This window comes from Pan troglodytes, chromosome 7 (assembly GCF_028858775.2).
Source record: "Pan troglodytes isolate AG18354 chromosome 7, NHGRI_mPanTro3-v2.0_pri, whole genome shotgun sequence".
Taxonomy (NCBI): Eukaryota; Metazoa; Chordata; class Mammalia; order Primates; family Hominidae; genus Pan; species Pan troglodytes.
In genome coordinates this window covers 133674988-133700427 of record NC_072405.2, presented here as the reverse complement: position 1 = coordinate 133700427, position 25440 = coordinate 133674988, and the positions used below count along the sequence as shown (strand labels likewise).

The 25440-nt window shown below is 38.5% G+C and overlaps 1 protein-coding gene and 1 non-coding gene across 7 annotated transcripts in view; one reads left to right on the top strand and one right to left on the bottom strand.

The window, feature by feature from the left end:
- The window catches only part of ATAD2 (ATPase family AAA domain containing 2), a 96457-nt gene that overhangs the window by 54634 nt on the left and 16383 nt on the right, over positions 1-25440 (top strand). For 4 of the 6 annotated variants that reach the window (XM_054656998.2, XM_054656999.2, XM_001148894.7 and 1 more), the window contains 13 exons: positions 655-762; positions 2657-2765; positions 3006-3121; positions 4599-4773; positions 5863-5951; positions 12885-13044; positions 14055-14145; positions 14920-15234; positions 15576-15708; positions 16054-16240; positions 17245-17430; positions 22858-22993; positions 24493-24689. In XM_054656998.2, the coding sequence (XP_054512973.1) occupies positions 655-762; positions 2657-2765; positions 3006-3121; positions 4599-4773; positions 5863-5951; positions 12885-13044; positions 14055-14145; positions 14920-15234; positions 15576-15708; positions 16054-16240; positions 17245-17430; positions 22858-22993; positions 24493-24689 (2002 nt within the window). The remainder of the gene's footprint in view (positions 1-654; positions 763-2656; positions 2766-3005; positions 3122-4598; positions 4774-5862; positions 5952-12884; positions 13045-14054; positions 14146-14919; positions 15235-15575; positions 15709-16053; positions 16241-17244; positions 17431-22857; positions 22994-24492; positions 24690-25440) is intronic. The other 2 variants (XM_016959821.4, XM_054656997.2) reach the window with 1 other exon arrangement.
- On the bottom strand, positions 19793-19898 carry LOC112204255 (U6 spliceosomal RNA). Its single transcript, XR_002937830.1, has one exon. It is a non-coding gene; the product is annotated as a U6 spliceosomal RNA (small nuclear RNA).

Below are 25440 nucleotides of genomic sequence, written 5' to 3'. Positions count from 1 at the left end.
AATAGAGGCAGGGGCTTACTTTGTCACCCAGCAGGCTGCAGTGCAGTGGTGCAATCATGACTCACTACAGCCTCGTCCTCCCAGGCTCAAGCAAATCTCCCACCTCAGCCTCCTGAGTATCTGGGACAACAGATATGCTACAACCATACCTGTCTAAGCTTTTTGATTTTTAGTAGAGACCAAATCTTGCCAAGTTGCTCGAATGATTTTTAGTGGAGACAAGGTCCCGCTACGTTGTGCTTGAACACCTGTCAAGTGATCCTTCCCCCTCGGTCTCCTAAAGTGTTGGGATTACAGGTGTGAGCCACCACACCCAGCCCCAAATATTCTAATACCCTCTTAATCCCACCTTTCTCTTTGAGAATAACTGATTTATATCAAGACTAAGAAGTCACCCTGCCTTCTCCTGTCTTCATGAACATTTGATATTCAGCTCTGCCACAGTCTTTAGTCTTTTTTCCTTTCCTCTCAGTTGTTTAAGTCTTTTATTCCATTTGAAAGATTCAACCAACAAAGTTTATGTCAGTGGGTCAGCAGATGTATTAATTTTATGATAAACCTTTTTGGAGCATTAGGTATTTCTGATGCTTTTCTTATGCCTTTTCTTTTTCCTGCCCTTCCTTATCATGATTTCAATTTTGTTTTTTACTTTAGGCGAAGGCATGCAATCCACAGTAGTGACTCGACTTCATCTTCCTCCTCTGAAGATGAACAGCACTTTGAGAGGCGGAGGAAAAGGAGTCGTAATAGGGCTATCAATAGGTAAGTGCCATATTGATGCCTTTTTAAACTAGCAGATACATTTTGTAAAAATTGCTAAGAAAACAGAATAATTTGGGTATAAGTATAGGCTGGCTGATTAAAAAGTTGCACAACAGGTTAATGTATAAACTAGAATGCTGTCTTGTTAGAATTATCTACAGTTCATTCAGAATAACAGGTTAGAATATATGACTGATTTCTTGACTTTTTTTTTTTTTTTTTTTTTTTTAAGACAAGGCCTGGTTCTGTTGCCCAGGCTGGAGTACAGTGGCGTGATCTTGGCTCACTGCAACCACCACCTCCCGGGTTCACACGACTCTCCTGCCTCAGCCTCCTGAGTAGCTGGGGTTACAGGTGTGCATCACCACACCTGGCTCATTTTTGTAGTTTTAGTAGAGATGAGGTTTCACCATGTTGGCCAGGCTGGTCTTGAACTACTGGCCTCAACTTATCCACCCGCCTCAGCCTCCCAAAGCTTTGGAATTACAGCTGTGAGCCACCGTGCCTGGCCCGCTTGCCAAATCATTATATATGGCCCACAGTGGTTCTGGTCAAACAGTGACTTAAGGAAATAACCTTTTCTTTTCATGTTTTTTTTTTTTTTTTTTTTTTTTTTTTTTTTTTTTTTTTGCTTATGATAATGATAAGTTCTGAGGAACTCTTAAGGAAAACGGAAGGCTCTACTCATTTTAAAACTCCTTGTAGTGTAAGTCCACATATACTAACCAGCTTATTTGATTTTCCCAATAATTATTTAAGGGAGATAGAGCGAGGATTATTTACATTTTACAGATCTGGTTGAGTAAGTGAAAATGCAGTGCTTAGGTGCTTGGATTCTTTTTTTTTTTTTTCTTTTAATAGAGACAGGTTCTCACTATGTCACTCAGACTAGAGTAGAAGCTAGGCTGGTCTCAAACTCCTGACCTCAAGTGACTCAGCTGGGATTACTGGCATGAGCCACCACACCTGGCCATAACTATTTCTGAATATTTTTGAAAGTAGTTAGGGAACTTCCAGCCTGTCCAGCATGGTGAAACCCCGTCTCGACTAAAAGTACAAAAATTAGCCAGATGGTGGTGGTGCACACCAGTAATCCCAGCTACTCAGGAGGCTGAGGCAGGAGAATCACTTGAACCCAGGAGGCGAAGATTGCAGCGAGCCGAGATCACACCACTGCACTCCAGCCTGGGCGACAGGGTGAGACTCAGTCTCAGAAAAAACCCAAAAGACAAAACAAAACAACAAAAAAGGAAGTAGTTAGGGAACTTGCTTGAGAGGATTGATCTTGGATCCAAATGCTGGTAGACTGCGAATATTTTTTCTGGGAGGTATCATAGCAGAATTGTTATAGGTCTGGAGACAGACCACTTGTGTTTGATTCCTGGCCCTGCCATTTACTAGTTGGGTGATCTTGGACAAATCAGTTAATCTTTCTATGTCTTGGTTTTGTTTTAAAATGGGGAAAATAATAATACCTTCCTCATAAGACTGTTGTGAGGATTTATCGACTTAATCCACGTAAAGCACCTAAAACTAAAACAGTGTCTGGCAAATGGCAAATACCCTGTCTATGTTAGACACCTCCATTAAAATGTAGGTTAGTACTGTCTGATTTCACCACCGTGAATCACTTTATGGTGCCTGTGGCATCTTGGTATTTTTATTTGATTATATGTCTTTAATTTCATAATAAAGCTTCAGATATAAATATTTCTAACACTTAAGTTCTGGACCTATTACAGAAAATGAGGAAATTAAAATACGTATCTTAAGATTGCTCCGGTTGAAATTTAGATTTTTTTTTTTTAACTTAAATGTTTATATTCAAACATGGAATTTGGGAAGGAGGGTGAGTTGATGGGTTTGTGTGGTTTTAAAAAATCTTTTTAAATAGGTGCCTCCCACTAAATTTTCGGAAAGATGAATTAAAAGGCATTTATAAAGATCGAATGAAAATTGGAGCAAGCCTTGCCGATGTTGATCCAATGCAACTAGATTCTTCAGTGAGTACTCTGTTTTGAAACATATGCTTGAACTATAATGTGCTTTGTTTTAGTTTTAAAGTTAAAAAAAGGAACCAATGATTTTTCTTTTTAGTCAAAACTCTAACCTTTACAGACGTTTTTTGTTAATCTTCAGGTCACAATTAAGATATTATTACTTCATTGACTGTGTATGGTGTGGGGTGACATTTTAATCTGGACTCCAAATCTAAAAATGTACATGTTTGCTTCCATTACCAGGTACGATTTGATAGTGTTGGTGGCCTGTCTAATCATATAGCAGCTCTAAAAGAGATGGTGGTGTTTCCATTACTTTATCCAGAAGTCTTTGAAAAATTTAAAATTCAACCCCCAAGGTAATTTAATTATATTTTTAATTTTAGCTGAAAATCTTTGCTATTCTTGCTTCTTGTAGTTCTTATACCTTGCTTATTAACCCATTTTTAAGCGATAGTTCCCTTTTCCCTTTTCATTATACAACTTTTCTCTGTGAATCACCTTTATAGAAGCAGTAATTTAAATAAACTTTTAAAAATTAGTAAGCTTTCCCTTCATCATAAAAGTAATATACTGGGCCAGGCGCGGTGGCTCATGCCTGTAATCCCAGCACTTTGGGAGGCCAAGGCGGGTGGATTACCTGAGCTCAGGAGTTCGAGACCAGCCTGGGCAACGTGGTGAAACCCTGTCTCTACTAAAATACAAAAAATTAGCCAGGCCTGGCGGCGTGCGCTGAGGCACAATTGCTTGAACCCGGGAGGCGGAAGTTGCAGTGAGCTGAGATTGGGCCACTGCATTCCAGCCTGGGCGACAGAGCGAGACACCATCTCCAAAAAAAAAAAAAAAAAGTAATGTACCATATATCAATCACAGGTAAACACTGGTGGGTTTTAAATTAAATTTTGTAATTTAAAAAATTAGAAAGTGGCCAGGCACGATGGCTTACGCCTGTAATCCCAGCACTTTGAGAGGTCAAGGTAGGTGGATCACGAGATCCGGAGTTCAAGACTAGCCTGGCCAACATGGTGAAACCCCATCTTTACTAAAAATACCCAAAAAATTAGCCAGGCATGGTGGCGGCCACCTGTTGTCCCAGCTACTCGGGAGGCTGAGGCAGGAGAATTGCTTGAACCTGGGATGCGGAGGTTGCAGTGAGCCGAGATCGCACCACTGCACTCCAGCCTGGGCGACACAGCAAGACTCTGTCTCAAAAAAAAAAATAGAAAGTGCCAGGCATGGTGGCTCACACCTGTGATTCCAGTGACTTGGGAGACTAAGACAGGAAGATTGCTTTAGCTCAGGAATTTGAGGTTGTAGTGAGCTATGATCATGCCACTGCACTCCAGCCTAGCTGACAGTGAGACCCCATCTTTAAAAGTAAGTCAGAAAATTATTAATATTAAATAACATTTACTTCTTACAGGAAATGTTGGAAGTGCCTAGTTAAAGTAATTTAGTAAATTAAAAACAAATTTCTTGAATTTTCTTTCACATTTCTTCTTCCTTACAATATACATTTTCCCCCATACAAATTGAATTATATGATTGTGATATGTGATTACATATGCAAGGTAAGATAATATGATGAACATGATGAATGAATTGTTAAAATGTTTCAAATAGAGTTTTATTTACAGTTGCAATATTAATTTTACAGTATCAGTATTAACTCCCAGGTTTTAAGTTGTGCTTTGTGGTGTGAAACTGTACCATAATTCAGTTGTCTTACACATTTTAATTTTCTAATTAAATGAATCATGAAATTGGTTTCTAATTTTTGTTTTAAAAGTCTGCTTTTTAAATGTAATACTAAAATGTTAATGTATTGTTTTACAGAGGTTGTTTGTTTTATGGGCCACCTGGAACTGGAAAGACTCTGGTTGCCAGAGCACTTGCCAATGAGTGCAGTCAAGGGGATAAAAGAGTAGCATTTTTCATGAGGAAAGGTGCTGACTGTCTAAGTAAATGGGTAGGAGAATCTGAAAGACAGCTACGATTGCTGTTTGATCAGGTATGATATTAACATTTTATATATCTGGATAGTTCTGTAATCTAGGCAGATGTGTGTGAGGATTAGATAAATCTTACATTTAATCAATGTTCTAAATAAACCCAGAAGAATTAGACTAAATATGTAATCTTTCCAGATTATTTTCTTTTATATGTCGAGATGACACTGACCTACAGTGAACAGTTTTATAGTAAGAAGGGAAAGAAATAATTGGATCTTAGTTCTTTGGAGTCTTAGGTCTCATGCCTAGGAAGAGAGTGGTAATCTCATATTTAGAGAGATAGTAGTAGTGAATTATGGCTCAGTATGGGAGTTAAAGACTATTTCTGCCCTGGAGCAGCTTTCATTTTCATATCCCAGATTGTATTGACAGCACATTGTGAGATAATACATTCTGATCTACTGAGGCATATTGCTGCAAATGCTTTTAAATCTCTTTTTGGAACTCTCCGGAGGTTCTTTTTTACTTTTATGTTTATGGAAATGGATAAAAACTGTGGCATCTTGCTAAATAATGTTTTCCCATCCTGACTTGGAGGAAGACTATGTCATTGTCTTCTATTCTTTGTCTTGTTTCCATAGTTCAATAAATATTTTTGCGTGTCCAGGAACGATAGCTATGTGAAATCTAAGGTATATAACCAGTGGAGTATGTCTTTTGAATACTTCTGGTTGAAAATGCAATTGAAAATTAAACCATATATCATTATAATTTAGTTTGAATTCTTAAAACTCCGTTACTGGAACTTATGTTTAAATTTATAAATTATAAATAGTTATAAATTATAAATAAATTGAGACTGAGGCAGGAAAATCACTTGAACCCAGGAGGCAGAGGTTGCAGTGAGCCAAGATCATGCCACTGCACTCCAGCCTGGGTGACAGTGAGACTCCATCTCAAAAAAAGAAAAAAATTATATATAAATTCTGGTAAGTAAGTTTGAAGAAAAACCGATTCAAATAGTATATATTCAGCTTTATAAATTCTGTTAAGCATGTTTGAATGAGAATTGATTAAAATGGTTTATATTAAGTCTACGTGTTTGAGGCTGTTTATGCTAACAAATGACCACTCAACCTACTTTCTAGGCCTATCAGATGCGCCCATCAATTATTTTTTTTGACGAAATTGATGGTCTGGCTCCAGTACGGTCAAGCAGGCAAGATCAGATTCACAGGTAAAACTTGCTTGATGGCACTTCAACATTTCTTCCTATTTCCTGAGTGGTATTGATGTGTGAGAGATAGAATGTTAAATGGTGAAAGAAACTTGATAAGCTAGTAGTTCCTTTTTTTGGTAGTAGAACCCCAGCATATAGTACAAAAATAAAAAATGTGGATGGGTGCAGTGGCTCATACCTGTATTCCTGGCACTTTGGGAGGCCAAGGCAGGCAGATCACTTGAGGTCAAGAGTTTGAGACCAGCCTGGCCAACATGGTGAAATCATGTCTCTACTAAAAAAAAAAAAAAATTAGCTGGGTGTGGTGGTGCAAACCTAATAATCCCAGCTCCATGGAAGGCTGAGGCGGGAGAATCAGGAGAATCACTTGAACCCGGGAGGCGGAGGTTGCAGTGAGCTGAGATTATGCCACTGCACTCCAGCCTGGGTGACAGAGTGAGACTCCCTCTCAAAAAAAAAGTAAACCTGCTCCGAGTGTCAGTGTGTTGTAAAGCATGGTTTAAAAATCTTGGTTACAGAAGATTTAACTCATGATAGAAACAAATGTCTGCGGGTCAGTGATGTTAAGCCACTAGTAAGAGGAGGGCTATGGTGGGGAATGTGGCTGAATGTCCTATCACAAGAGCATATCCAGTTGCTTTTATCTCTGACCTGTTACTGATGTGCAGAAGCTTACCCAGACTTGAAAAATCGATTTTTTTCCCTCAGATTTTATGTTCAAATTGTTAAGTATCTTAAATTTTACCAGCTAATTTGGATGCTTTTAAGACATTGCCTGCGCTAAACAAAATCTAACTTAGGGCATTACTACTAGTTTAGGATTCTAATACTAGACCAATCTCCCCATTTTAAAGATGGGTAAATTGAACCCTCAACCCCCATGACTAGTTGCTTATCCAAGGGAGCACTTTTACAAGTGCTATTGTCCCAACCTGAATCTAAATTACTTTTAGTCCCAATTCATTTCAGTTTTTTAGAACTTCTTTTTAAATAGTTTCATGAATGATGTGTAATTGATTGATTAATTTGGAATATCCTAAAGGAAATATTTGTATGCTTTCATATATGCTAGTAGTATTGTTTTATATTATAGATAATGTAGATGAATAAGATATAGTGTGTGATTGATAGGTGGGTTTTGGCTTTTCTAACATCTAACAAGATTTGCTATATTCTAATGGCCTTTTAAACTTGATGATAAACAATTTTACTTGTTGCTGTGAGTAAATTAAAATATATGTTAAGTACCATGGTAAAAGTAGTTTTGTCTCTGCATGTCCTATTAGTAATCAGATAAACTTTTTATATGTGACACATTTCATTATCAGTCACACTATATTCATTGTGCTAACAGGAAGAAACATATTTAACAATACTTCCATCACTTCATAATCAAATAAGTTGAGTACTTACTGTGTTTTGGGATACTTCTAAAGATATTGGAGGAATTTTGGCAAAAAAATTACAGAGTAATTGTAGCAAAACTATGCCATCTTAAATATATATATATATAGATAGATAGATAGATAGATAGATTTTTTTTTTTTTTTTTTTGGAGACAGAGTCTTGCTCTGTTGCCCAGGCTGGAATGCAATAGCGTGATCTCGGCTCACTGCAACCCCCATCTCCCAGGTTCCAGCGATTCTTCTGCCTCAGCCTCCCAAGTAGTTGGGGCTACAGGTGTGCCCCACCATGCCCAGCTAAATTTTTGTATTTTAGTAGAGATGGGGTTTCACCATGTTGGCCAGGTCTTGAACTCCTGACCTCAGGTGATCAGCCCGCCTCAGCCTCCCAGAGTGCTGGGATTATAGACGTGAGCCACCGCACCCAGCCTGTTCTTTGTATTTTTAGCAGACACTGGGTTTCACCATGTTGGCCAGGCTGGTCCTGAACTCCTGACTTTAGGTGATCCACCCGTCTCTGCCTCCCAAAGTGCTGGGATTACAGGCATAAGCCACCGCGCCCCGCCAAATATAGCTACATTTTTAAAAGAAATTTAGTATTCAAGTTATTTTAACCAAAAACTTAAAAATTCTGACAGAGTAAAAATGTATGTTAAATTAAGCTTTTTTAGAATTTAGCACATTGCATGTTGAAGATGATTAAACTGTATTCTGCACTTAATTTTAGTAATAATACTGTAGAATAATGCAAATAAGTAATTATGTGAATGTCATTAGGTAATAATATTTTCAACCTAAGAGAAAGAAGATACAAATGTGAAATAAGTCAAATTACCCTAAATTGTTTTTTTTGAGACAAAGTCTTGCTCTGTCGCCCAGGCTGGAGTGCGGTAGCACAGTCTTGGCTCACTGCAACCCTTGCCTCCCGAGTTCAAGCAATTCTCCTGCCTCAGCCTCCCGAGTAGCTGGGATTACAGGCATGCACCAGCACACTTGGCTAATTTTTTGTATTTTTAGTAGAGACAGGGTTTCACCATGTTGGCCAGGCTGGTCTCGAACTCCTGATCTCAGGTGATCCATCTGCCTCAGCCTTCCAAAGTACTGGGATTACAGGCGTGAGCCACCCACTCGACCTGAAACCCTGATAGTCTTTACTTTGAATTGCAAATATCAATAGAAACTTGGGACAGAGTTTTTTGTTTTGTTTTGTTTTGTTTTAAAGGAAAAAAAATCCTAACTCTGGACACTTTAAAAAGGCCTAGAAGCAATCACAATCCAGTAGCAATTAATGTCCGTCCCTGAGTGTGGTCTCTAAATATTAGGACTCAGGAGAGATGGCAGATTGTAACACTGAAGCAGAAATGATCAAGACAAGCCTGGAATACTTTGTAATGCCTGAAAGCAATAAAAAAAAAAATTACTGGAATCGTACCAGAATGACATAGGAGCCAATTTTGAGGGATCTCTCACTGGCTGAAGATTAAACAATTTGAGCATCAAAAATAATGACTACAGTAGATAGAAATATATCAAATACCTAAAAAACATCACTTTTTTTGTGTTGTTAGTTTTTTGTTGTTGTTGGTTTTGGTTTGGTTTGATGTTATTGTTGTTTTGTGACAGAGTCTCACTCTGTCACCCAGGCTGGAGTGCAGTGGCATGATCTTGGCTCACTGCAACCTCCACCTCCCAGGTTCAAGCTATTCTCGTGCCTCAGCCTCCCTAGTAGCTGGGATTACAGGCATGTGCCACCACTCCTGGCTAATTTTTGAACTTTTAGTAGAGACAGGGTTTTGCCATTTTGGCCAAGCTGGTCTTGAACTCCTGGCCTCAAGAGATCTACCTGCCTCAGCCTCCCAAAGTGCTGGGATTACAGGCGTGACCCACCACACAAGGCCTTGTTTTTGTTTTTGGAGACAGAATCTTACTCTGTTACCCAGGCTGGAGTGCAGTAGCATGATCACAACTCACTGCAGCCTTGATCTCCTGGGCTCAAGCAATCTTCCCACCTCAACTTCTCAGAACTACAGGCACACACTACCACACTCAGCTGGGTTTTTGTTGGTTTGTTTGTTTTTTAGTAAAGATGAAGTCTCTGTTGCCCAGGTTGGTCTCGAACTCCTGAGCTCAAGTGATCCTCCCACCTCGGGCTCTCAAAGTGCTGGGATTACAGGCATGAGCCACCATGCCCAGCCACCATCAGTTTTTTGTCGTTGTTGTTGTTGTTTTTGATTTTGTTTTTTTTTTTTTAAAGAAAACATCTTATTTGTTAAAAAAAAAAAAAAAAAAGGTATGATTTCTTAATTTCTATTCTTGGCATAAATTTTCTTTCCAGTGCAACCAAAACTTACTGAACCCTTTTCAGCACTGTTATTCAGAACTTGGAGTTCTATTGCTGGATAAAAAATTCATTCACAAATAAGCTGTGCAATTCGATCACCTTGAAGTTTTGACTTCAAACTTTTCTTTGACAGAACACCACAATGTTTCTCCTATAACCTTCATCTAAGACACCCAGCTCCTAAGTGTTTTGCAGCCAAGCCAAAATGTAGAGCTACTCTTCCATAACACCCAGAAGGAGCAGCTATCTGAATGTCTGATAGCTTCTTCCATAGGTGGTATTGTATAATCATATGCACTGTATAGGTCATAGCCCTCGGCCTGTGTGGACTCCCAGCTCCCAGGTTGAGTCCAGAACCAGGCAAGGTGGAGCTACATGCCCCACCCTACCCTCCTGCGCAGGCCAGACCCACTTGCGGGGGGAAATGACAGGTGTCTCTTTGGAGCAGGGCATGGCAGAGCAAGGAGGTGAGGGGAGGAGATAGCCACGAGAACCAGAAAGTGCAGAATGAGCCTCCTCCCCATCACCACCACCCCCGCCACTGCTGGCAGTGAACACACCAAGATCTTAAAAATCATCAGTTTTTAGGGCCGGGCGCGGTGGCTCACGCCTGTAATCCCAGCACTTTGGGAGGCCAAGGCGGGTGGATCACGAGGTCAGGAGATCGAGACCATCCTGGCTAACACGGTGAAACCCCATCTCTACTAAAAATACAAAAATATTAGCCGGGCATGGTGGCAGGTGCCTGTAGTCCCAGCTACTCGGGAGGCGGAGGCAATAGAATGGCACGAACCCGGGAGGCGGAGCTTGCAGTCAGCTGAGATCGTGCCACTGCACTCCAGCCTGGGCGACAGAGCCAGACTCCGTCTCAAAAAAAAAAAAAAAACAAGCATCAGTTTTTAATAATGTTTTTAATTCAGCTGGTCACCTAAGGTTGCTGAGTTATTATTTATTACTCTGAAAATTGATAAGAGGGAAAGAATCAAACATTTCTTCTTCCTGTCCTATACAGGCCATGATTGAGGGTAATTCAGCAGTTGATGAAGTAGTGTAGTTCTCTGTATAGGAAAATCACAGCTAATAAATGCAAAAGAAATGATTGAATTAGAAATTCACCATTTTGCAGCCTCTTATGAAATAGTGGATCTAGACTTGTCGTTTTTTAACCAGGGATGATGCCATCCCCCTCCCCGCAGGGACAGATATCTAGAGACAGTTTTGGTTGTCACAACTGGTGGGGGCAGCTACTTAGCATTTGGTAGATGAAGGCTGTTAAACATCTTACACGTACAGGACAGCTCTCCACAACAAATAATTATCTGGCCCAAAATGTCAGTAGTGCTAATTTGGGAAACCTTTATCTAAACAATAATTATCAATGGCCACTCAAGCAGTAAGATAAAAAAGAAGTTTGATGGGGATATTTATGATGGGTGGAACAAGCTGTTAACACCTGACCGAAACTCAACCCACTGATTGACCCTAAATGGGAAACTGATATTAGGTGCCTCCTGTGGGGATATAATAGGAATTACGTGGTATCTTCCTGTGAAATATGCCATCCCAAATGGTTTAGCCAGCATCCATTAAGCTTCTAGATCTAGGCCGGGCGCAGTGGCTCACGTCTGTAATCCCAGCACTTTGGGAGTCCTAGGCAGGCAGATCACAAGGTCAGAAGATGGAGACCATCCTGGCTAACACGGTGAAATCTCGTCTCTACGAAAAAAAAAAATACAAAAAAATTAGCCAGGCATGGTAGCGGGCACCTGTAGTCCCAGCTACTCGGGAGGCTGAGGCAGGAGAATGGCGTAAACCCAGGAGGTGGAGCTTTCAGTGAGCTGAGACCACGCCACTGCACTCCAGCCTGGGAGACAGAGCGAGACTCCGTCTCAAAAAAAAAAGAAAAAAAAAAGCTTCTAGATCTAGCTACCAGTTTCCAGGAAATATGAAAGATAGAGGGGGACAACTTAAATGACCCTATGAGGAAGCAGTCAGCCCAGTCCAGAATGTGGGAAGGAAATTCTACAAGCCAAGTGACCCAGTTTCTTCAACAAATAAATGGCATGGAGGGAAAAAAAATGTAAGAGGCACAGTGGGAACTGTCAAGGAATTCAGTGACAAATAATCAAGTGTAGTGTGTGGGTCCTGGATTAACTAAATCAAATGTAAACAGGTATTTTGAGACAATCAGGAAAAATTGGGTATTAGATATTATTAAAGAATTAGTCATTTACTTAGGATGATGATATTGTTGGGTTTGTTGTAAGTCTTTATCTCTTAGAAATCCATACATGAAGTACTTACATGAAATATTTATGAATTGAACTGTGTGTCCGAGGTTTTATTTTTCTTTTTAAAAGTGATCAGGTGAAGACATTAAAAAAGTCATACTGATAATTGTTGAAGCTGAGTGATGGAAATTTGGAGATCATTTTACTATTCTGTCTTTATAATAAAAAGTTTAAAATGTAATGAAAATTCTGTTATGCTTTATGTATATTCTATTTTGGTGTCCTTTGATAATGTATATACAGTGGAAATTTTACTATTTTTAGATACTGTGTGTCCTACCTGGTGCTACCAGCACTTTTTTTCTTTTTCTTTTCTTTTTTATTTTTTCGAGACAAGGTCTTGCTCTGTCACCCAGGCTGGAATGCAGTGGTGCAATCTTGGCTCACTACGTACAACCTCAGCTTCCCAAGTAGTAGGACTACAGGCACAGGTCATGTCACCATGCTGGCTAATTTTTTTTTTTTTAATAGAGATGGGGTTTCCCTATGTTGCCCAGGCTGGTCTCAAACTCCTGGCCTCGAGTACTCTTCCCACCTCAGCCCCCAAGTTCTGGGGTTACAGGCGTGAGCCACCATGCCTTGCCTTTTTTTTCTTTTTGATGTTATATATTGTTTGGGAACTCTTAAGTTCCTTTGTGAAATTATGCTTTGTAAAATGTCTTCTAGGATTCATTTGTGGGGGTCTAACAGCCGTCTGTTTTCCATTGATTTCAATTTCTATGGGCCATTTGGGATGTTATTTTATAGATTTTTTTAATCCATTGGAAATAGTGAGGTGCCCGGAGAAAATTTATTCACGTGAAATGTGTTAAATCTTACAAAAGAAGAAATATTACTGAATGATATAGACTGTGTTCATAGTATTAATCTCTTCTCTCTTATTTTTAAAATTTAGTTCTATTGTTTCCACCCTGCTAGCTCTTATGGATGGATTGGACAGCAGAGGGGAAATTGTGGTCATTGGTGCTACCAACAGACTAGATTCTATAGACCCTGCTTTACGAAGGCCTGGTCGCTTTGATAGAGAATTCCTCTTTAGCCTGCCTGATAAAGAGGTAAGAATTTAACGTCACTCAAATTTTGACAAAATATATTGCTGTTTATTAATAATAAGTCTTGGTATAGTAAAAATTTGGAGATTCTTGAGTTTTGTATCATGGTCTTGTCAAGTGATAGTAAACAACTCAAATGGGGACAAATTTTTATTCTTTTCTTTAAATATAATAATGCCGTCCCAAAATTATCTTAAAATTATTTCAATTTGAGTGTAGCCTTTGGATGTTCTAAGTGTTGCTTCAGAACGTATGGCTTAATGAGTAATCAATCCTTAGCCAGTTTGTTAGCCTTGGCTTTTTCATGAATATCATCATATAATCCTACCGAGTTTTTTTAAGTCTACTTAATCTTCTGGGAACCAAAGAGGAAAATATGTCAAGAGCTGTCTGTACTGTTAAAAACAGCTCTTAATATGCACCAGAATGAATAGCTACTTTAGTAGTTACTTTTCTCTTATTTGTGTTTATGACGAATATAACTTTAGTGCTATAAATGCAAATATGTTTAATAATGAGACTTAAGTTCATTAAACTCTTAAAAGTACATCCTTTTTCTTATTTTCACTTTCATATTTTGCTTATATTGAGTTTTTTTGGTTGGTTGTTTATGATAAAGTCTTGCTCTGTCACCCAGGCTGAGGTGCAGTGGCACAATCTCAGCTCACTGCAACTTCCGCCCCTGGGATTCAAGCAATTCTCGTGCCTCAGACTCCCAAGTAGCTGGGATTACAGGCACACGCTACCACGCCCAGCTAATCTTTGTATTTTTAGTAGAGAGTGGTTTTCACCATGTTGGCCAGGCTGGTCTTGAACTTCCAACCTCAAGTGATCCACCTGCCTCGGCCTCCCAAAGTGCTGGGATTACAGGTGTGAGCCACCGCACCCGGCCAGTATTAAGTACTGATCACTTTAAAATTTTAGATAATCAAAAGTATTTTAATCGAAATTAATGTAATCTGAATAGCATTTATTATTATAGTTGTAAAAAATTAAATTGTTTTTATTCATAGGCTCGAAAAGAGATTCTAAAGATTCACACCAGGGATTGGAATCCCAAACCACTGGACACGTTTTTAGAAGAGCTAGCAGAAAACTGTGTTGGTAAACATTGTTTTAAGCAGTTAAAATAAATACTACATTTATTTCAAATATGAAATAAGTTATATTAGGTTGGTGCAAAAGTAATTGTGGTTTTTGCCTGTAAAAGTAATGGCAAAAACCACAGTTTCTTTTGCACCAGACTAATAAAGAAATACAAGGTTATATTTGTTTCTTATCTCTTATTTGTGGCATTTTCTTCTCACGAAGTCTTGGTATTAAATAGAGATATTTGACAAATTGGCCATCGGGGCAGAGTAGATAATAATATAATTGTACAAAATACAATATATTATTATATCATAATAAGATAATAGCTATTCTTTACTGACCATTTTGTAGTCATCCTTTTAAGCATTTTACATATATTATTTCATGTAATTTTCACATCATTCCTGTGATGTAGGTAGCAGTATCTCTACAGATGAAGAAATGGCTGGAGAGCATTATGTGAATCTTCTAAGGTCATACAGCTAGTAAATTACAAACTGGAATGTGAATCTAGTCTGTGTGATTTTAAAACTCTTGCTTTTGACCTCTGTGCTATACTTAGTGCTTGTGTATTGCACTCTTAAAAGTTGATTGATTGTTGATGGCCATTACTACCCTATAAGTTTACTGGGTAAAAGAGATTTTGGTCTTATTACTCTTAAATATTTGCTAACTATATTCCGAGGCTGATTTTTAATTTTTTTTTAACCATGGTCATGCTAATAGAGTTTTGTGTTTCTTTGTTTGGTCGGCTGGTTCTTTTCTTCCCCTGGTTGCTTTGGATAGGATACTGTGGAGCAGATATTAAATCAATATGTGCTGAAGCTGCTTTATGTGCTTTACGACGACGCTACCCACAGATCTATACCACTAGTGAGAAACTGCAGTTGGATCTCTCTTCAATTAATATCTCAGCTAAGGATTTCGAGGTAGCTATGCAAAAGATGATACCAGCCTCCCAAAGAGCTGTGACATCACCTGGGCAGGCACTGTCCACTGTTGTGAAACCACTCCTGCAAAACACTGTTGACAAGATTTTAGAAGCCCTGCAGAGAGTATTTCCACATGCAGAATTCAGAACAAATAAAACATTAGACTCAGGTATAAAACTTGATTGACCATTTAAAGTTAGTTTTTATAATCAGTAAAGTGAAATGTTTCATACATACCAGAAATATTTATTTGTAAAAGAATCTCTTGAAAAGAATTTGGTAATGCTTTACCTGGGATATTTGAAGGAAATTTACTCCATGGATTGCCCTTAACTTAACTTATTGTAAGTTTGGGGTACATTTTTACATTTACTTATTAATTCATATCTACACAAATATTTTTGATTCTTTGAAAAAATTTAATTGAAGTATGCTGACTTGGTGACTGAAGCAATAAAGATTTGCTTTGCAATCCAAAAGTTACTAATGTACAATTTTTTGGTTTTATAGATATTTCTTGTCCTCTGCTAGAAAGTGACTTGGCTTACAGTGATGATGATGTTCCATCAGTTTATGAAAATGGACTTTCTCAGAAATCTTCTCATAAGGCAAAAGACAATTTTAATTTTCTTCATTTGAATAGGTATATTTTTCTTGCAAATCAATGTTTTTTGCATATGTAAATTTTCTAAAAATAAATGAGATGTGGTTGAAAAAATAAAAAATGCTAACCAATCTGCTTTGTATTTAAATTAAACTACCAGAAATTTTTTGTTGTTACAGTTGTCACAACAGTAGAAATTACAGTCTATAAAAATATTCCTAAAAACCTTTGGGGGTCAGTTTCCAGAAACTATGTGAACCATGTTATGATTGGTTGGCCTTATTGGCAAGACTTCTTACTTATGAAAGTTTATAGTTGACAATTTAGGGGGAAAATTTAAACTGTTTTTTCTAAAACATAGCTTATTAATCATTTCTCTTTCAGAAATGCTTGTTACCAACCTATGTCTTTTCGACCAAGAATATTGATAGTAGGAGAACCAGGATTTGGGCAAGGTTCTCACTTGGCACCAGCTGTCATTCATGCTTTGGAAAAGTTTACTGTATATACATTAGACATTCCTGTTCTTTTTGGAGTTAGTGCTACATCCCCTGAAGAAACATGTGCCCAGGTAATTTGTTGGTGCCCAAGTATAAGACAAAACAGGCTTTCAGAGGCAAAAGCTAAAATTGCCCCATTTTTTTGTATTGTGTTTTTTTGTCTTTCTGATTTGTAACTTTAGGTTTACAAAACAGAGTTATGCATGATTGCTTAGTCATTAAAGAGAATGACTTTAAATCCCACATTCACCCTTAATATCTTTGTGACCTTAGTAAAGTTGTTAGATCTCTCTAATTTTCCCCTTTTGGAAAATGGAGATAATACTACTTACCTCACATGGCTGTTGGGAGAATTAAATGAGTAAAGTACTTAAAATGGTGACTGCTCCTTAGTAAGTACTCAGATATTCTGCAGTTTCTGTTTTTGGTATTTGTATATTAACTTGTTTTTGGTTTTGGTTTTGGTTTTTTTGAGACGGAGTCTTGATGTGTCACGAGGCTGGAGTGCAGTGGCACGATCCCGGCTCCCTGCAACCTCCGCCTTCCGGGTTCAAGCAATTCTCCTGCCTTAGCCTCCCGAGTAGCTGGGACTACAGGTGCATGCCGCCACACCCAGCTAATTTTTTTTTTTTTTTTTTGTATTTTAATAGAGACGGGGTTTCACCATGTTGCCCAGGATGGTCTCGAACTCCTGGGCTCAGGCAGTCCACCCGCCTCGGCCTCCCAAAGTGCGTGGATTATAGGCATGAGCCACCACGCCTGGCTATATTAACATTTTTAAAACATAAAAATATTTTATATTTGTAGTTTTGTTTATTTTTGATTACCACAATAGAAAAATCTTCTAGATTTCTCCAGCTGTTTTCTAGTTGCTTGAAGAAATTATCTTTTTCCAAAAAAATGAAACTTTTAATCAACATTTAAAAATAAGGTTGTGGGATTTTGGAGAAGCATTTTAAAAACTTGAGGACTTTATATGTTACTCCTGGGAGGTTAAACATTGTTTCAGACTAATAGAACTAGCATTATTAACATGCTGACTCTAACTGAATTTGTTTTGTTCTCGCTCTACTAGGTGATTCGTGAAGCTAAGAGAACAGCACCAAGTATAGTGTATGTTCCTCATATCCACGTGTGGTGGGAAATAGTTGGACCGACACTTAAAGCCACATTTACCACATTATTACAGAATATTCCTTCATTTGCTCCAGTTTTACTACTTGCAACTTCTGACAAACCCCATTCTGCTTTGCCAGAAGAGGTAATTTATGTGGGGCGGTATCATTATACTTTCAAAAAGAGTTGTTTGTACCACAATAATCATAACTTATTGAAAAAATTCAAATGCTGTAGAAGTGAATAAAAGGATAAGTTTTCTTATCAAAGATACCATTGGTAACTATTTGGTATATGTGCTCATTGGGTAAGATGGTATATGTATATGTGTATGTATATATTAAGGATACATAAATTTTTTCTCTTGAAAAATGGTATTATATGCCGGGCGTAGTGGCTCACGCCTGTAATCCCAGCACTTTGGGAGGCCGAGGCAGGTGGGTCATGAGGTCAGGAGATTGAGACCATCCTGGCTAACAGGGTGAAACCCCGTCCCTACTAAAAATACAAAAAAAATTAGCTGGGCTTGGTGGCTGGTGCCTGCAGTCCCAGCTACTCAGGAGACTGAAGCAGGAGAATGGCATGAACCCTGGAGGCAGAGCTTGCAGTGAGCCGAGTGAGCCACTGCACTCCAGCCTGGGCGACAGAGCGAGACTCCATCTCAAAAAAAAAAAAAAAAAGTATTTAAAAAACGGGATTATATGATACATACTATTCTGCAATTTGCTTTATTCGCTTATCAATAAATGTATTCATGTATTTGTTAGTGCTAAAGTCTCTTTAAGAGCTGCATGGTTTTTCCACTGTTGATGTACTATAATTTATTTATCCAAAGCCCTGTTGATAGGTTTTTTGGTTGTTTTCCAGATTTTTTTCTACTGGACTCTTATAGTGAGCATCCTTGTATTTTAGTTAGTATAAGCACTGGTATGTGGATTTTTCTAGTTTTGATTCCTAGAAGTGGAATAGCTGTAGCTGAATCAAAGAGTATTTTACATTTACAAGTTTTAACAATATTAAATTACTCATTCAAGTTTGTGCCAATTTAGACAACTGCCAATAGTGAACAAAAGGCCATGCTGCTTCTGCCTGGAATACTCTTCTCTTACATACTTGCCTGGCATCATTTTTTATTTTTCTCAAATCTCTGCTCAGATATCACCTCAGGGAGGCCTTCTTTGATCAGAGTTTCTCAATAATAGCAATAGCTCTTTCACCCATCACACTCTTTTCCCTTTTCCTGCTTTATTTGTATTGCCTCCTGCCATTAAATATTAATTTGCTTGACTCTGTTTCCCCATCAGAATGTAAAGTACATGAAATTAGGGACTGTTTTTTGTCACCTTTGTGTCCATAGAGCACATAACAAGCATATTGTAGGCTTCTGTGTATTTTAATGAATGAGTTTAATGGTTTTTTTTCATACTTTTGACAAAATTGGTTTACACTTTTTAGAACACTAGTAGGAAGATAAGCTCAAATACTTACTAAAGAAATATTTATTGAGTGCTTATTTTCTCCCAGGTGTGGTTCTAGGCACTGGAGATATAACAGTGAATAAGATACACAAAAACGTGTATCCTTACACATGTAGGGCTAACATTTTAGTTGAGTGGGGGAGAGAAGTTTTAAAAATTTTATAATACTAACTATTATTGTGGAGAAAGATTTAGCTAAGGGGTACCAAAAGAGTATGGGTAGGTTACAGTGTTAAATAGGCTAGGTAAGGCCTCAGTAAGAAGATGATATTTGGCCGGATGCAGTGGTTCACGCCTGTAATCCTAGCACTTTGGGAGGCTGGGGTGGGCGAATCACCTGAGATCAGGAGTTCAAGACCAGCCTGGCCAACATGGTGAAACCTTGTCTCTACAAAAATTAGCCGGACATGGTGATGTGTGCCTGTAATCCCAGCTACTCGGGAGGCTGAGACGGGAGAATCGCTTGAACCTGGAAGGTGGGGTTTGTAGTGAGCCAAGATCCCACCATTGCACTCCAGCTGGGGCGACAAAGCAAAACTCCATCTCAAAAAAAAAAAAAAAAATGATGATGATATTTGAGGAAAGACGTGGAAAAGGTAAGGTAGTGAACCATTGGAATAGCTGAGGGACAAAAGATCCTAGCAGAGGAAGAAGCAAATGCAGAGGCTCTGAGGCAGATCTGTGTCTGGCAGGTTGGAAAAATAGCAAGAAGGCCAGGATGATAGACCAGAGTAAGTGAGGGGTAATGTAGGAGGAAAGGAGGCCAAGGTTATCAAGGGACCAGATTATGTCCCCAGTGACTCTGTATAATAATTGATTACAGAACCTCCAAGTTAAATAAGCTAGGAAATGAATATTAAGTATATATTATAAACTCTTTGAGTGGGGGAGGTCCTTAAAAGTTTTCAGTTTAGTTAATTATCTAGTTTCATACCCTACACTGTCGCCTTTATGTGGATATCTCATATGTTGAAACACTTTCTACACAGTTCTTTTTGTTACCTTTGACTCCTAAAAATCCAACTTATTGAAGGAGGCTTTCATTTCTCTTTCTTTTTTTTTTAAACTTATAAAGGGGTCATGCTAATCTTCTGTATTGTTCCAATTTTAGTATATGTGCTGCTGAAGTGAGCACAAATCTTCCACTTCTTAATCTCCATTCATTTCCCAGATTGCATATAGAACTTGACTAATACATCTTCATCATGACAAGTCTTTGTATATTTGAATACTCTTTTATGTCTTGCTGATCCAGGCCTTTTCACATTAAACAGGATATGGTATATTCATTAGGGCTATTAATAAAGCAGAAGTTTATTTCTTACTCACTTTAACAATACTAGGCAGGTTGATTACATTGGCAAGTTTGTCTTCTGCTATGCAGTCATTCAAACACTCAGGCTGAAAGATACTTTATTTTACTTTATTTCATTTTATTTACTTGTTTATTTATTTATTTTTGGAGACGGAGTCGCACTGTGTTGCCTAGGCTAGCAGTGTAGGAGTGCGATCTTGGCTCACTGCAGCCTCAGCCTCCTGGGTTTCAGCAATTATCCTGCCTCAGCCTCCTGAGTAGCTGGGATTACAGGCATCCGCCACCATGCCCAGCTAATTTTGTATTTGTAGTAGAGATGGGGTTTCACCATGTTGGCCAGGCTGGTCTTGAACTCCTGACCTCAGGTGAGCCACTGTGCCCAGCCTGTTTTCTTATTTTCATCATGTAGCCTTCCAGGTCGCTTTCAGTACAGTCAACTGAAAGGACAGGCTCTTGCTTGTGCCTGACTTGGAAGTGGTGTAAATCATTTCCTCTCAAATTCCACTGGCTAAAGCTCAGTCACATAGCCTACTTCATTGCAAGAAAGGCTAGGAAATCTGACCTAGCTGTGTGCCCAAAGAACAAGAATACAGATTGTGGTAATAGCAGACTTTGTTACACAGCACACCAGGTTGTAGTTTCTTCAAAATTCTTGTCACTCTCCTGAATGTCTTTCTTTTTTCTAGTTCTTTTGGAAGGCCAGAGCCAGAATGAATGAAGTACTGTAGCAGTGTTCTGATTAACACAGTGGAAAAAAAAGATTGTTAGCCATAGTATTACTGGCTTCTTATTCTATCAACTGAAACTGTTAATCATTTTGAGATTTGAAATAAAGATAATGGCTTTATGCTCCGGGTAACAAGTAAGACAAACTAGGTGAACTTTGTATGGATGTGGAGAGGTCGAAAAAATGTAATCGGTTTAATCTGGGGAAACTTTTTCAAGAATGTGGAAATTCTATACCAAAAGATCTTTTCTTAAAGGATAGCTTCTCTTACTTTTTTTCTTAGGATAATTTCTAAGCATATAATTGCAAACTGGGTAAAATATTTTAATACAACATTCTATAAGTAGGGAGAATGGGCCTGGGACTAGGAATTACCCATTTTTATAAAATGAATAAAATGAGCATGGTGGTGTGCACCTGTAGTCCCAGCTACTCGGGAGGCTGAAGTGGGAGAACCACTTGAATCTGGGAGGTGGGGGCTGCAGTGAGTCGAGATTGCACCACTGCACTCCAGCCTAGGTGACAGAGTGAGACCCTGTCTCAAAAAAAAAAAAAGACAAAACTTACCATTTCATCCATTTTTTTAAGCATATAGTATAGTCGCATTAAGTGCATTTACAATGTTGGGCAACCATCACCACTATCCAGATCTTTCTTGTTATCCCAAGCAGAAACTGTACCTATTAACAGTAATTCCCCATTTCTATCTTCCCACAGCCCTCGGTAACTTCTGTTATAATTTGGCTCTGAATTGTTTATTCTAGGTACCTCATATAATTTGAATATGTATTTGTCTTTTGTGTCTTATTTAGTGTAATGTTTTCAAGTTCATCCATGTTGTATCTTGTGTCCAAATTTTATTCCTTTTTAGGGTGAATACTTTTCCATTGTATGTATATACCACATTTTGTATCCATTCATCTGGTGACAGACATTTGGGTCATCTTCACCTCCTGACGTTTGTGAATAAAGCTGCTATGATTACTGGAGTACAAATACTCGTTTGAGTTTTTGTTTTCAGTTCTTTGGGATCTATACCTAGAAGTGGAATTGCCACATCATATACTAATTCTGTGTTTAAACTTTGAGAAACCACCAAATTGTTTTCCACCGCAGCTACACTATTTTACATTCTTACCAGCAGTCCACTGAGTTTCCAATATCTCTCTTGTAGCCCACACTTACCTTCTGGCCTTTATATTTTGGTTTTTGTTTGTTTGCTTTTTATTTTTGAACAATTGCTCTTTCTTATATCTCATTTGGGGTTGGGAAAATGAATTAATTGATCTCAACAAACCTTTTAAGTATCAGGGCCAGGCACGGTGGCATATGCGTGTAATTGTAGCACTTTGGGAGGCCAGGGCAGGAGGATCGCTTCAGCCCAGGAATTTGAGATCAGCCTGGGCAACACAAGGAGACCCTATCTCTACAAAAAGTTTAAAAATTAGCTGAGTGTGGTGGTGCGTGCCTGTAGTCCCAGCTACTCAGGAGGCTGAGATAAGAGGATTGCTTGAGCCCAGTCTGAGGTTGCAGTGAGCTATGATTGTGCCACTGCAATCCAGCCTGAGTGACAGAGCGAGACCTTGTCTCTTAAAAAAAAAGAAAACGAAAAAAGTAAAATATCATCAAGTCAGTTCCTTTATTAATTGTAGTTTGGGTTCTTGAGTTCTCATGATTTTTAGTTCCTTAATCTCTTGTAAACATGGTTTATACATAAATCTAACATTCTTTAAAGACTTGTTTAAAAAATATACAATTTAGCTTGTCATTAAAAATATGTGTATAATAACCTGCTATTGTCTTAAATGACTGACACATGCATTTCATATGCATGTGTGTATATATACTGCATACATATGTTTATATACTGTACAGATGCTCCTTGACATATGATGGGTTTATTTGGACATAACCCGATTGTTAAGTGGAGGGACATACTGAATACATGTCACTTTCATGCTGCTGTAAAGTCTAAAAATTGTAAATTGAACCATTGTAAGTTGGGGATCATCTGTATATATGATATATATTGCATTTATTTTCTTTTTTAAGGTGCAAGAATTGTTTATCCGTGATTATGGAGAGATTTTTAATGTCCAGTTACCGGATAAAGAAGAACGGACAAAATTTTTTGAAGATTTAATTCTAAAACAAGCTGCTAAGCCTCCTATATCAAAAAAGAAAGCAGGTTAGTTTCTATATCAAAGTTAATATTTAATAATTTTGAGAAAGTAGGAATGAAATAGTTAATGGCATTGACATGTATCTGATAACACAAGCTCAAAACCTCAGTCATGAGGTTGATGCATCTGCTGCTTAAAAATCTCTATGCTTCCCATTAAAATAGACTAAAGTTCTTAAGGTACACAAGGTCTTTCATAGTATAGCCCCAATCTATCTTTCTAAGCTCATTTTGGGCACTTGTGTTCTGCCTCAGCCCTCCACCCCCACATTTTTTTTCTCATAAAACACTATATCTTTAAACCATATGTAACATAATTTTACCTTTTCACTATTTTAGTAATGCTTGCTGTCTCATCAGTAAAGCTTCTATCTCTATCCCCCATCTCTGTCTAAAGAACTACTTATTCTTTTATTTTTATTTTTTGAGACAGGGTCTGTGTCATCCGCTGGAGTGAAGTGGCATGATCGAGGCTCAACTGCAGCCTCAACCTCCTGGGCTCAAGCATCCTCCCACCTCAGCCTCCCAAGTAGCTAGGACAAGAGGCTCATGCCAAAATGCCCGGCTAAATACTTGTCCTTTTAGTATACCTCATTTATTCTTTATTATGAAGCCTTTCCTAACTTATATGGGCAAAATGAATTGCTTCTGCCTTTATGACCCATCATACTTTTAAAATACTACTAATATGGCATCACAATGATATAATTATGCCTCTTACTCCCTTAGTAGTTTGTCAGCTCATTGTGGCAGGACTCTAATAATCCTTTTTTTCATCCTGAGTACTCATTGGATATCTATTTAAACAAAATAACCTGTTGGTATATTTGAAACATATTACACGTTTTCATTAGTTCAAAACTAGTAAAGAAGGCTTTTTTATAGTTAGAATATTTTTGTCCTGGAAATAATGCAATTTCGAAGTTTAATAGCCTCTTAAATTATCTTTTTTTTTTTTTTTTTTTTCTTGAGACGGAGTCTCTCTCTGTCACCCAGGCTGGAGTGCAGTGGCACGATCTTGGCTCACTGCAAGCTCTGCCTCCCAGATTCATGCCATTCTCCTGCCTCAGCCTCCTGAGTAGGTAGGACTACAGGTGCACGCCACCACACCCAGCTAATTTTTTGTATTTTTAGTAGAGATCGGGTTTCACTGTATTAGCCAGGGTGGTCTCGATCTCCTGACCTGGTGATCCACCCACCTCGGCCTCCCAAAGTGCTGGGATTACAAGTGTGAGCCACCACACCTGGCTGCCTCTTAAATTATCTTAAAATGGAACAGAGGTAATGACTTGTAGGAATTAGCATTCCAAATTACAAGTTACTAATGATTTCTGGAGGGGACGTAGGGTTAGAGATTATGGTAATACTTTTGTATTTCAAATCTTTGGGTTCCTTGCATATATAAGGAAGATAATCCCTCAAATCCTGACTCTGTTTTCATTAAATCACTTGTCAACCTCAATGTTATGGAGGAGCAGTAACTAAACTCTTCCATTCATGTGAAGTTTTGCAGGCTTTGGAGGTACTCCCAGTAGCACCACCACCTGAGCCAAGATCACTGACAGCAGAAGAAGTGAAACGACTAGAAGAACAAGAAGAAGATACATTTAGAGAACTGAGGATTTTCTTAAGAAATGTTACACATAGGCTTGCTATTGACAAGCGATTCCGAGTGTTTACTAAGCCTGTTGACCCTGATGAGGTATTAGTTTAATCTTTGGATCAAGTGTATTCTAGGCCATAATGCTTCACAATCAAAGGATATATGAAGAGTTTATGTGGTTCTGCCTACACTCTGAACTAGTTTTATCTATTTGGAAACATGTACCGGGTTAGTGTCCTAAGCACATGTAGACTTTAAGAGCAGGGTAACGCATTTTCCTTTCCTGCAGACAATTAACTTTGTCTCCCCAACCTAAACATTCCAGAAGTAATTGAGAATGTCTTATTTTTTTTTATTATTTTTTTATTTTTTTGAAACAGAGTTTTGCTCCTGTTGCCCGGGCTGGAGTGCAATGGCGCGATCTCGGCTCATTGCAACCTCCACCTCCCAGGTTCAAGTGATTCTCCTGCCTCAGCCTCCCAAGTAGCTGGGACTACAGGCGTGTACCACCACGTCCAGCTAATTTTTGTATTTTTAGTAGAGACAGGGTTTCTCCGTGTTGGCCAGGCTGGTCTCAAACTCCTGACCTCAGGTAATCCACCCACCTCAGCCTCCCAAAGTGCTGGGATTACAGGCATGAGCCACCATGCTCGGCCCTTTTTTTTTTTTTTTTTTTTTTGTAGTAAGGGTTGAGGCCTCACTCTGTTGCCCAGGCTGGAGTGCAGTGACACAAATCATCTTTCACTGCAACCTTGTAAAGATAGGGTCTTGCTGTGTTGCCCAGCCTAGTCTCAAACTCTTGGCCTCAAGCAATCTTCCTGTCTCAGCCTCCCAAAGTGCTGGGGATTAC